The sequence below is a fragment of the Ptychodera flava genome, chromosome 5 (genome assembly GCF_041260155.1).
Source record: "Ptychodera flava strain L36383 chromosome 5, AS_Pfla_20210202, whole genome shotgun sequence".
In the NCBI taxonomy this organism is placed as follows: Eukaryota; Metazoa; Hemichordata; class Enteropneusta; family Ptychoderidae; genus Ptychodera; species Ptychodera flava.
The window spans coordinates 15,604,056-15,618,080 of record NC_091932.1 but is presented as its reverse complement, the minus strand read 5'-3'; the positions used below and the strand labels follow the sequence as shown (position 1 = coordinate 15,618,080).

General features: G+C 34.9%; 1 protein-coding gene across 1 annotated transcript in view; it reads right to left on the bottom strand.

Annotated features, from left to right (window-relative positions):
* LOC139133132 (dynein axonemal assembly factor 11-like) overlaps positions 1-14,025 on the bottom strand; it is a 37,367-nt gene that overhangs the window by 2,099 nt on the left and 21,243 nt on the right. The window contains exons 2-12 of the mRNA XM_070699554.1: positions 7,904-7,997; positions 5,956-6,029; positions 5,434-5,511; positions 4,582-4,678; positions 3,976-4,051; positions 2,822-2,932; positions 2,328-2,440; positions 1,874-1,990; positions 1,490-1,582; positions 869-946; positions 139-274 (exon numbers count right to left, since the gene is read on the bottom strand). Of these exons, the coding sequence (XP_070555655.1) occupies positions 139-274; positions 869-946; positions 1,490-1,582; positions 1,874-1,990; positions 2,328-2,440; positions 2,822-2,932; positions 3,976-4,051; positions 4,582-4,678; positions 5,434-5,511; positions 5,956-6,029; positions 7,904-7,997 (1,067 nt within the window). The remainder of the gene's footprint in view (positions 1-138; positions 275-868; positions 947-1,489; positions 1,583-1,873; positions 1,991-2,327; positions 2,441-2,821; positions 2,933-3,975; positions 4,052-4,581; positions 4,679-5,433; positions 5,512-5,955; positions 6,030-7,903; positions 7,998-14,025) is intronic.

Sequence of the window (14,025 nt, the reverse complement as noted above, 5' to 3'; positions counted from 1 at the left end):
GAAGGGGGAAGGGGATCAGCACTCATGTCATGAAAGGGATGCATAATGAAAAAGGTCTATTATGATACATTAAGATTTTAGAGTTATGGATGTGATGTGATAGTGGTGCAGAATGTAGGTTGTCCACACAGGCCATACCTTTCCCTTGACAACAACTTTGATGTGGCTTGGTTGGACATCCACATCAATCAATGATGTGTTGAGGTACTTGTAACAAGCAACATCTAAGACAAAACAATTGTCTTCTTCGTTATCAACTAAACTGAATGGTACTCTGCAGAAAGTAGTTAAAGGGAAAGAATAAAGTCAGAGTGATAACATGATGTAATCGCACAATCTGTAAATAGATAGCATCTGCTGATGAATTTTACAGGAACAGCATCCAAGGATCTCTGGACTTATTTATTCTCCAGTTGCTAGATTCTCTCACAATGCTCACTGTCTTAAGTAATAAGCTTTCTTTTTATCGGTGCCTTCAGCAGCAAAGCTGGGCAATTCAAGGCTAGAGCCATGCTGGCCTATAGCAGCTTGTAGCCTCGCTTTGCTCTGTTCTCTTGTTGGGGGCGCCAATCAAAAAAGCTCAGTGAGGCAGTGAGAACTGTGAGGGAGTCTATGCAATGGCCAGACATTGGTCTGACCCAATGTGACACAGAAATGGGGTGACAGAGTAGCTACTATACTTTGATCTACCCCACCTCTCACTACATAACCTTGGTTTCTCCCTACTTCTATCCAAAATTTGGAAGAATTTTGCTGCTTTCAATTCTTGGCTACTCACATTCATCACACACAGGAACTATGCTAATTACAATGCTAATTGCCCAAATTGGGATAATAAAGATTGATTGATTAACTGCGATGCACTTACTTGGATTCATTGACATTCAGGGTTTTACCGTCATCGGATGTGAGTCGCACTTGCCGCTTGGGGACCTGTGGACCCTCTCTGGAGAATAAAATTAGAAAGGAAATAATTGAAAGGGACATTGCATGTATCCAATGAATTAGACACTTAAATAGACTGAGAGGAAACACCAAAATGACACATGGTCTTGAAAAATGCATTGCCAAAGGACAAATCTAAATGTCATAGTTGCGATATTTATCTGAACACTTCTATATATATGAATGCGCGACAACAGTTTGATTCATTGAAATTTAAACAAATCCTTTTACACAGCTTATACGCAATTGTGCCTACTTCTTTCCTAGTGTCTAATATTGCAGGAAAGTTGTTGGCATTGTGGACTGCAATCATAAACTTACACATAATTGCAATAATTTGTTTATAACAATAACAATTTGATATAAAATTGAATTGAAACACAGAAAGGAAAAAAATTACTGTGAGCTTGGTAGGATTCATAGTTCAGGTGTGACCTTGTCACTGAAAGGTTCAATAATTTCAGCGCCTGACACACACAGATGAACTTGCAAAGCACAGAATGTTCTACGTAGACACAATCTGAACTTTATAGAAAGTACTTACTTTTTCTCCTGTTCTTTCTTTTTATTCTCTTCTATTTCTTTATGAACTGCGATTCTTGACTCTGGTGTGAATGGCATTTCCTGATCCCAGAATCTGAAAATAGTAAATTGTACGGGTAATTTAATCCGTCATTTTGAACCAAACTCGTTAAATGTCTTCCACTACTTTTTTGTGATACACTATTGTCTGAGCAAATAATGATAGCTTGAATAATTCTTTCAGCTATCAAGAGGAAACTTGGGTTCTTACATTGGAGATTGAAGTTTTAATGAGGAAACTATAAAATATTTAAACTGTCATGTCATGGTGTGATTGTGGAATTGATGCAAGACATGATCCTGCATTAAATTCTTTGCGGCAAAGATTTTGAGATTTTTAGCTCACTCTGCCTCTTTTTCATTCTCATCTTCAATTTCTTTGATCTTTTCTTCTTTTGTTTTGTCTTCATCATTCCTGTTTTCCGTTCCACTTTGTTCCTTTTGCCTCTTTTCAGCGTCTTCTCTGCAGAGAGAAAAGCGAACTGTCAGTTCATTTGTGAAGACCGTAAGTCAAGTTCAAAATGCCAGGGTCAAAGGATAAATCCATTTAGACAGTTCAAAATGATGGATTGAAAGGAAAGCAAAAAGTTATTACAAACTTACAATGTCAAATTATAATTCAGCCTAATTTCTAGATTACAACAATCATATTTCCATCATATTTATGCACGCTTTATTTCTGTCTGATCACGAATTACGGTGTTTGTCAGGGAGTCCATAAACTCTCGTTCAGCCATTTTGTCTTTCTTTACCTATCACCTTTGTCTAAGAATTTAAAAAAATTTCTCGGTCGGCCTTACTTATTTATATCTGTGTACCATCTTCCATCAAATCCAGGTTTTTTCTCACTCTGTAACTTTGCCTTGGCTTCTTTCCTTCTCTCTGCTTCTTCCGCTTCGGCTTTTTCCTGTGCCTGATGAAGTTATTGTCAAGAAATCAAAATCACAGAACTGCTGAAATTATATCCATGCTGTATTCAACACACTTGAGAAGGGGGTAAAGTGAGATGTCTTGCAGCATTCTCCATAATGCAGACTCATTTTTCTGTTTCTTCAAACACACATTTCATGCCGTATGCATGACTGTGCTGTGATTGACCGAACACTTCAATTCAACATCACCATGTCTACTAGTCTACAATGCCAACAACCCCGACATATTCATATCACCACTTATGACACAGCATATTCCAAACTTTGTTGTACAATGTACAGGCACATTTTCCCACCGTTTTGAACAAAATGTTTTATAATATGAAAGCTGTCTAAGAAATATTAATATGTATTATACTCACTCTTTTCTTGACATATTCTTCTTCTTGTTGAAGTATTTCTGGTTTTATTGTGTCAATTTGTTGTACTGCTAGTATCTTTTCTGTCTTGGTGATCTTCTTGCCATCAAGCCACTACAAAATAATAAACAGTGACATCAATATGATGCATACTCTTATTATAAATAACATTACTCTTGATAGTCTTGAGTGTTTTCTGCAATGTTGTTTCCCACTAGAAATATCAACATCCTAACAGGTCTTCTCAATTTATTATTGGTTAGCCAGAATATTATTCAATATTATCATTAAATATCATAGACACAAAAAATTCAGGTACAGACTTTTACATATTAAAGTGTCAGGGAACTAAATATCACAGAGCTCTGGCCAACAGGAATCTTACAGCTACCAAAATCTCTAGGTCAGCTACTATAGCAGTGCGCTGAAACTTCAAGTTGGCTGTGACAAATCAGCCCTCATACTGTTGGCTTATGAAAGGCGTAGTTGCGCCGGTTCAGTGTTTGTCAGTAATATGATTGATGGTTATAATGCTCTGCTTTAGAAACCAAATCCATGGTTTAATGGAACGAATATCAACAAGTGACAACATTTGAGAAAACAGTGGTATTAAAGACAGGTTTCTTACTCTGAGTCAATATGTATGAAATATATTTCCAAGATCAATTCTAGTTTTTTTCATGTGATCAGTATATTTATATGCTTTTCTATTCTATTCTATTCTATTCTGTAGTGTATATAGACAGGTATGAAGTCTGAATTAAAATAAGAATAAATAAATAAATAAATAAACGAATAAATAAAGAGATATATACAAAATTTGTTGGTATGTTTGTAGAATGTGTTTGTTTATCACCAATAAACCACTAGCTAATGGTATGCATTATTCTTCCCACTATCTATTGCAATGCAACTCAATATTTTCTGTTTGACTTTTAAGTTTTGATATAGTCTTATAGGCACTGATCACATGCATGGACTGCTCGACTCAATATCAAAATGCTAATTCAGCCTGTATCATCAACTGCTTTAAGGGGAAAACTTCAAATCTTCATCTCTTCGTGTGGATTCTTAGCTTTGCCATGGATCAAAAAAGTTGAAAAGGAAATAAAATTCTTCTCAACAAAACCACACAATGACATTTGGGAATTGCATACCTCTAACTGTGGTAGCGTTGCTATGACATACTCCCTGTATCCATCAAAGTGAACGCATGGATTACCTGTAAGAAATCTACGGTAGAAGGAGAAAGAATTAAAACACGTATCTCATAATTACTTGTTTCTGCCCATTTTGAAAACTTAATTTTGATACCGTTAAGTCTTTAACCCCAGTTTCCACAGTCCACATTCTACCATACGGTGATGACATTGGACCAAATTTTGTCCTTAAAATGGATAGTTAAGAGAGATCAGGTTTTACCACAAACCACAAACCCTTGAGAAACAGTCCATTATAAAATAGACTAATAAAAAGAATAAGTTTCATGTTCTGTGTCCATTACGAAGAGGACGGCTTGGTCTGTGATATACACTTTTCTTTCCAACAAATTTGAAATAAATGGACTTCAGCAAAAAAGACAACCTGCATACACATTGAAAATTGTCATCAAAGTTTAAACTTTTCATGCTCTACTCAGGCAAAAAAGTACAAAGGATCACACATCTCAAAATAATGTGGTGATATTTAAATGATGCAATAACTTGGAGACCTAAAATTGATTGGTAAACTAACATCATTTATTGGAATGGTAATGTACTTACATCTCTCTTAGGTTGTAATTATCCCTGAGGCTTTCTATACTCGTCAACTCCCCGACAAAATTTACCGTCAAGTCAATCTTTTTCAGAGACTCACAACCTGAAATGACGAAAGATGTACATGTACCCGGTATGCTTACACATTCAGCAGAATGATACAGATTGAGCAGGGAACTTTGTTGTTTGTTTGTTTGAAAATTACGAATTGAACAAACCGTGGAGGCTGCCATTGGTAGATGGGTAAAGAGAAGAAACTCCATCATACAAAAGAAATAGTAAAAGGGGGGTGGGGGTGGGGAGGGGATAGGGGGTGTCGATCAGTCTGCAGCTCATCACTTTCTTGTGCATGAACAGTTGTGTCTCTTCAAAGAAATCAACGATCAATGTCAAGCGAATATGAAGCGAATTCAGTATTTGATGCATGTTCATAGTTCACCAGTTTTGTAGCTTTCCAATCACTGCAAGACTTTGCCAGATAAACTGTGTCCCTTTGTTTGTATGAAGCTGCTTTGGTGGCAGTCACCGACTTCGGTACAGGTGCCATTTAAAAATTTGGCATTGTGACCCCTGACCTTTATTCTTGATTTGGTAAGAAATTGGTTGAAAGTTTCATTAAAGAAAGTTTAAGCAAAACTTTAATTAGGACCATTTCTATCTTTAGCCTGTATTAGTTTAATAATTTAGTAGCTTGAGGACAAGTTAAATGTACATTTGACAGCCTTCAAACCCAGTCTATAGTTTTACTGTATAATTAGCATTAACTATAAGTAAATTTGATGATGTGAATAGATTCAATATTCTGCGTACCAACCAGGAGAAACTCAAAAAGTACATGAACTTGTACTTTCAACTTACCTCCAAGATTTTCTATTCTCTCAATATTATTAAGTGCTAAGTTGATATATTCAAGTTTCTTCAATCTGCCAACATTTTCTGAAACAAAAGTTACGATAGGTCAATGATCTCCTGATAACAATTTGCACTTCTTTTTTCTTTATCCCTGCATTTTTCTGAGTATACAAACCTACAAGTCATATCTTTTTTTTCTTACATTAGATAAGTAGATTACACAGTTTTATGTAATTTTTCATTTCATCATGACTTGGTCATCTCACTTCACCCTATGATACTTTGTCGAATGGGCCTGATCTGAAGTGATTGCAAAAACCCCACACCAGAATTGATGAATTGTAATTTCTTGAGTTGTAGTCAGGCACCATTTTGCATTTGCGTCAATGAAATGCCAACTTAATGAGTTTAAACGTGACTTAACCCTTTTACCATAATGGTTCCACCCAAATCCAATGTCATGAATGGTGGTGATGGACTGGTTTATATGGAATTGGGGGATGAACAGGTTACAACATTAATGCTTACCTATCTTTGGTATGAGATTACTCTGCAAGTAGAGAATCTTCAAATCTCGACACCATTTATCAATGTGCTCTATTCTGTGAGAGAAACATATAAAAGAATATTAATAATAGTGTAAAATTTCAATAATTTTTTTCTGAATATATTGACAATTATTTTGACTTCTGGTAAACATAGGGCCAAAGTCCCTGAAGCTACTATAGACATGGATACAAAATTAAGTATTTCCTGACTGTATGAAATTATCTCACTAAGGTCATCCTAGGAACATGTAAACCTAATATTATTAAAGCTGTCTGACCAGCGGTTTTGAAAAAACAAGCAACTCAACAGTTGACAGAGCTCTGCTGTGTTATGTAGAGAATAACCTTTTGTGACACATGTATTGATGAAGAAGGTGGATATCTTTGATAGCTCATTTCAGGATTGCCTGACCAAAAATGGAGAAAAATTCCGTAAAAATACAGATTTGCATATTTCATCAGACTATATTAGTCTATAATAGCAAAAATAAACGAGAGTTAATTACATTCTAATAAAAGATTAAAAGACTTGCTTAAATCAAGATTTACGTCATAAAAAAACAGCATATCTGTCAGGTTATAAAGAATCTTGAGCTGGTTATCTTTTAATATCAGTATTTTCATCCTATTAATCAAGCACATTTTAACTTTCAAATTAACATTGTAAGTAAGTTCTGTTGAATAAGTTGAGACTGTACGTACTCAGAGAAAGCACACTGAAGAGACAAATGTTTGAAACTTAAGAAGTTCAAGGTCATCAAAAGCATTATAAGGAATCATGTTACACTTTCATTGCACTGTTTACACAGATTGCATAATTGCTATAAATAGCACAATAGGAATCTTACAGCCCAGCTTTACCATAAAATCCCTATCACTTTGACCACTCTTTTAATTGACCACTCTATTTTTTTCCTCAAAAAGTAATCTTATTTTATCCTTACCAAGTCAACCATAAATGGAAATTAGAACTTTCTCCATCTCTATTTATTTTACCACCCTATCATGACAAACTATTAGATAACATACAGGGCACAATAAATGACGGTTCAGAATATGTCAAACTTGGGATTCAGGAAAGTTGCCTTCACGTGTTTTAATCCTCCAAGATGGTAAGCATTTCACTATGAACTGTCAAAAAAAGTTGAACTTTCTGATAATTCTACTCTAAAATTATTTTGGCTTTGATGATTTCCTAATTAATTCAATTATTTAAAATCATATTAATTATTTTATTCTGGGTGAATTGATAGGGTTTATACAGTACAAGAATTACATACAATGTAAGTCAAACTTTGACCAAAAATAACAAAAAAATTCCTTAAAAATACACATTTGCATATTTCATCACAATTTGAACAAATCTAAGTTGGGTTATCCCTAGGGACCTGTATACCAATAACAAGCTGTCTGACCAGCGGTTATGAAGAAGAAGATTTTTTACCAAAAACACCTTTTTTGGCATTAATTTGCCTATTTTCAACAATATCAAAAAATTAAAAAAACTAGTTTCTCAAAATCATATTTTTCATCTACACAACAAATATCAAATCAGTAAGTACTGCGGTTCTCAAGATATTTGAGTGGACGGACGCCTCACAAACGGACATACACATACATACATACATACATACAGACTGACGCCGGACGCCGGACGGATACCCATCCCAATAGCTTCTATAGACTATAGTCTATAGTAGCTAATAAAAATGTTTTTTTCTTGTCAACACCACTACATTTAATAGAGTTATTTATGCTGTACTGGATCTTTGATTTTTGTATAAAAAGTGAATGAATTTCTCTGCAGTCATGTTTCAAAATCTACAGGCACAAAGTTCATCTGCAGGCTTATCCCATTAGTCAGATACTGAAAATCCATGCCAAAGGTGAATTGTACCATGTACCAGTTTTATTACATTGTTTCTTACTTTTCAATATCTTGTTGATGTAATGACACTTCCTCTAACGTTGATATTTCAAGGTTGTTATGCTCAGCTCGTCTCCGAAGCAAGTCTTCTGAAACTGCAAGCAAATGAATATCACACAAATTGAAATTTCATATCCCATTTTGTCCAAAAACGATTGAAAAAAAAAGTGAAAAGTAATTATAGTAAAGCTCCCAAACAAACAGAAACATAAACATTGTCAAATGTATGTCTTTTCACATTCTGATTATACAGAATCCTAGTATTAAGTTGAAAATCAAACTAAAGTAAAAATTCAAGCGTGATATGCTTTGAGCTATCTTCCATTTGTGTGAACACGGTCCCTCTATGTGATAGAGGGACCGTGGTGTGAACAATGTATTTAATGGTTTATGCACAAGTATGTGTGTGTGAGTGTGTAGATCTCTGAGATTGATGGTAATTATCAATTAAACGCATACACTTTAGACACTAATATACTAATACAAATATATAGTGCAATAAAGAACATTTCTATATCCAACAACATTGAGGTAATCATTGAGAGCTATATCATATTCTGAATGGCAAAAGAGTTTCCAAGTTCACAACGGCGGCCAAACCGGCGAACAGAGAAACCCAGGAGGTTTTGGCGCATCGACTCAGCAACCCAGACCAAGCACTGCAACAGTTGGCCAGCTGTTGTGGTGCAAAGTGAGAGTTGCTGAAGACCGATGAACCGAAGCTTCCCACTTCATACTGTGCATTCTGCACAATATAACAAACTGTGTGCAAACACAAACTCTTACTACAGTGAGAACATAAGATACTTTATGTATTGACACTCACAAACAAACTTCCCCACCCACAACAGTGCTGTTTATTACGGTACTTTCAACAGTAAATATTCATTCAGAGAGATGGCCTACACAGGTTGAAGAAAACAGTCAACGTAAACAAGAAGAAAATGTTCATTTTTCAGGGATTAGTGTGCTTAACAACGGCAAGGCAGACTCAGGTTATGTTGGGAAATATGTTTGTTGTCTTCTATTGGACAAAAAAATTAATATGCAAATATCAATATATGATATTCTGCTATGCTTAGTTTTAGTCATCATGGCTATTTATATCTAGATTGGTTTCGGAAGTACAGGGTCCAGATCACGCACTGTACACATGAACTTTGAACTCGATCACATGATTATAAACGAATGCATGTACACACAATGTATACCTGAGATGTGTCACAGAGTGTTCCTTTTCAAGATTTTTTTTTGCATGCTTAGAAAATATAACATATTATGCTCCAAAGACCGTGCAAGACCCTTCTGAATTATGTCAGCGAACGGTATAAGCATTGAGTATAAAATCACTACAATGCTGGATGCCAATGTTTGCACTGTGCTACGTACCGAATAGCATTTTATAGTTAAAAAGCATACAGTAAAACATTACTCTTTGAAAACAGGATTTTTGGCAAAATAAACAAGTTAAGTACTCATCTAAATGGAAATACCGCTTATAATTAGGTTCATGAGTACAATTTCTATAAAATAGCTGTGATTATTTGCACATATTTTGGACACTCAAATTTCTACAATTCTTTTCTGATGTACCACTTGTGAGGGCCAAAAACTCTTAGTTTTTCGAAAATTCAAAATTAAATTTTCCCCATAGAGTTAACACAACTTATATCCCTTAGGCCAAAAAAAATGATTTGTAAAATTTCATAGTGTGCGTGTCAACTCTTTTTTTTCCTGTTTTTCATTTGCCCATATGGAAAAATGGGAAAAATGTATCAAATTCCATCAAAAAAAAAAAAAAAATAGAAAAAAAAAAATTTACATAAAACAATTTGTCAAATGTATGACTTTTTACATTCTGATTATACATCGCTACCGCATCAGTTTTGCCACATGTCAATGACCAGAAACAAACCTATTATTTTTTTGGCCTTATATTTAAAATTACCTTCCAGAGAAAATTGATATTTTAAATGCAACAAAAATGTGAAAAGTAGATTATGGTAAAGCTCCCAAACAAACAGAAACATAAACAATTTGTCAAATGTATGACTTTACATTCTGATTATACATAGTAGTATGCCAGTATCAAGTAGAAAATAAAACTCAGGTAGAAATTCAAGCTTGATATGCTTTGAGTTATCTTCCATTAATGAATAATACATGTAACGGTGTATGTGTGTGTGTGTGTGTGTGTACGTGTGTAGATCTCTGAGATTTGGTTATCGATGAATATCATATACATGTACATTAGACACTATAAAATACAGTAAGACAAATATGCCTACCGTAATTCAACAAAGGTAATGTATTGCAGCTATATCATAATTTGGTATGGCAAAAGAGTTTCGAAGTTCATCGGCGGCCAAACCGGGAACTCGGAAACCCCGGGAGGATTTGTCACAGCGACACGGTGACTAACTCCAGGAACTGCAGCGGTTGGCCTGCCGCTGTGGTGCAAGGTGGAAGTTACTATTACGCCGAGCCAAATCTTCCCACTTCATACTGTGCATTCTGCATCATATAACAGACTGTGTGCACGCACAAACTCTTACTGCAGTGAGAACACAGTTACTGTACGTCTTGACACTCACAAACAAACTTCCCCACCCATCACAGTGTTGTTGATTTTGGTACTTTAAATATTTGTTAAAAGTAATGGCCAGCACAGGATAAAGAAAACAGTCAATGTTATTAAGAAGAAAAAGTTAATTTTTAAGGATAAGTGTCCTTAACAACTGCAGGGAAGACTTCAGGTTATGTTGGGAAATATGTTTGTTGTCTTCTATTGGACAAAAAAAATCAATATGCAAATATCAATATGTGATATTCTGCTATGTCTAGTCATCATGGCTATTTATATCCAGATTGGTATAGGAAGTACAGGGTCCAGATCACGCACTGTACACATAAACTTTGTACTTGATCACAACAACAATGAATGAATGCATGAACACATAATGTATACCTGAGATGTGTCACAGAGTTGTCCTTTTCATGATTTTTTGTTTGCATGCTGAGAAAATATAAGATATTATGCTCCAAAGATCATGCATGACAGTTTTGAATTATGTCAGCGAACGGTATAAGCATTGAGTACAAAATCACTACAATGCTGGATGCCAAAGTTTGCACTGTGCTACCAAATAGTATTTTATAGTTAAAAAGCATACAGTAAAACATGACTTTTTGAAAATATGATTTTTGGCAGAATAAGCAAGATAAGTACGCATTCAAATGAAAATACCGCATATAATTAGGTTCATGAGTACAATTTCTATAAAATAGCTGTGATTATTTGCACAGATATTTTGGACACTCAAATTTCTACAATTCTTTTCTGATGTACCACTTGTGAGGGCTCATTAAAGCTCTTAGTTTTTTGAAAATTCAAAATTAAATTTTCCCCAGAGAGTTAACACAGGGATGGCTGCCATTTTTAATTTCAGATATTGCAAAATGTTGCTTAATTTGTTTCGCTACAGCAGTTCAAACTTTGCACAGTGACCCCCGATTTTTATTGTTGATTTTGGAAGAGAATGGTTGAAAGTTTCATTCAGGAAAGTTTGAGCAAAAGTTTTAGTCTTTCACTTCTGAGTTGAATACTACCTTAGGACATTTACATAAACACTAAACATCCCACATTATTCAAATATGATTAAATGACATACACCATTGACATGTACCATTTGATTGCTGCAGATAAAACGGCATATTTTCTGAATCATAGCTTTTACATGTACATCCTGCAAAGTGCACTGATTAATTTATTTTCATTGTTTTCATTTAACATCTAATTTCACTTTAATTTTACTTTTGACTCGATTTCTTTCACTTTATGTTTCTTTCTTGTATTAAAAAATAGTGACAATGTTACTGTTCGCTCCCATATAGTTATCAAAACAGGCTAAAAAAATGTGTGAAGCATAGAGTCAATGACACTTTGCCCACATTTTATTACATTTTGGCAAGCCAGAGTGAGTGTACGTACAGTATTTAATAGTTTCTATGGACCCTAATTCATGATATTGACAGATGTTATTGAACAAACTTTTGATCATAGTATCCCAGTATCAAGTGGAAAATAAGACTGAAGTAAAAAATTCAAGCTTGGTATGCTGTGAGCTGTATCTTTCATTTGTATGAACAACATATTTTCAGTAGTGGTACCTGTATATGAGTATGTTGTGTGTTTTTGTGTGTGCACACGTGTGTATCTGCAATTGAGGGCAGTGAAACTCATATACTTTAGGCATAATACCCAGACAAATACATGTATGCCTATAATGCAACAATTAAAGGACATGTCATAATATGTCCAACACTATTGAGGTAATGTATTAGAGCTATATCATATTTTGGAATGGCAAAAGAGTTTCCAAGTTCAACGGCGGCCAAACCGAGAAACTGGGAAACCCCCCGGGAAGATTCGGCACATCGGGTCAGCAACCACGGCAGGCACTGCAGCAGTTGGCCGGCCGCTGTGGTGCAAGACGAAGAGGCTGACATTTTGCACTGAATCCACCCAATTCAGTCTGTGCATTCAACACCACATAACTAACTGTGTGAAAACACAAACTCTAACTACGGTGAGGACATCATACACTCTACGTCTTGACACTCGCAAAAAAATAACTTCCCCACCCACCACAGTGCTGTTGATTGTGGTACTTTCAACAGTAAATATTCATTCAGAGAGATGGCCTTACAGGTTGAAGAAAACAGTCAACGTAAATAAGAAGAAAATGTTCATTTTTCAGGGATTAGTGTGCTTAACAAGGGCAAGGCAGACTCAGGTTATGTTGGGAAATATGTTTGTTGTCTTCTATTGGACAAAAAATTCAATATGCAAATATCAATATATGATATTCTGCTATGCTTAGTTTCTAGTCATCATGGCTATTTATATCCAGATTGGTATAGGAAGTACAGCTAGGGTTCAGATCACGCACTGTACACATAAACTTTGTACTTGATCACAACAGCAATAAATGAATGCATACACATAATGTATACACAGAGTTGTCCTTTTCATGATTTTTGTTTGCATGCTGAGAAATATGACATATTATGCTCCAAAGACTGTGCATGTCAGACCCCTTTGAATTATGTCAGCGAATGCCATAAGCATCGAGTATAAAATCACTACAATGCTGGATGCCAAAGTTGGCACTGTGCTACCAATTAGCATTTTATGGTTAAAAAGCATATAGTAAAACATGACTTTTGAAAACAGGATTTTTGGAAAATAGGCAAGATAAGTACTCATTTAACCCTTCACCCCAGTTCCCTGTGTACAGGTCCAACTTTACCATAGAAAACAATGGATTTGGTCAAACTAGGGTGGTGAAAGGGTTAAATACTGCATATACCGGTAATTAGGTTCATGGGTACAATTTTTATAAAAGAGCTGTGATTATTTGCACAGATATTTGGACACTCAAATTTCTACAATTCTTTTCTGATGTACCACTTGTGAGGGCTCATTAAAGCTCTTAGTTTTTCGAAAATTCAAAATTAAATTTCCACATAAAGTTAACACTGGGATGGCTGCCATTTTTAATTTCAGATTTCCCAAAATGTTGCTTAATTTGTTTCACTACAGCAGTTCCAAATTTGCACGGTGACCCCCGATTTTTATTGTTGATTTTGGAAGAGAATGGTTGAAAGTTTCATTCATGAAAGTTTGAGCAAAAGTTTAAGTCTACGTGTACCTTAAGACACTAACAAACACTAAACATCCCACAGTATACCAATATGGTTATTAATGACATATCATTTGATTGATGGGGATAAAAGGGCATATTTTCTGAATCATAGCTTTTAACATCCTGCAAAGTGCAATGCTTAATTTATTTTCATTGTTTTAACGTCTTCATTTTACATCTAATTTCACTTTCATTTTACTTTTGACTCGATTTCTTTCACTTTATGTTTCTTTCTTGCATTAAAAATAGTGACAATGTCACTGTTCACTCCCATACAGTTATCAAAACAAGCTAAAAAATGTATGAAACATAGAGTCAATGACACTTTGCCCACATTTTATTACATTTTGGCAAGCCAGAGTGAGTGTACGTAGAGTATTTAATAGTTTCTATGGACCCTAATTCATGATATTCA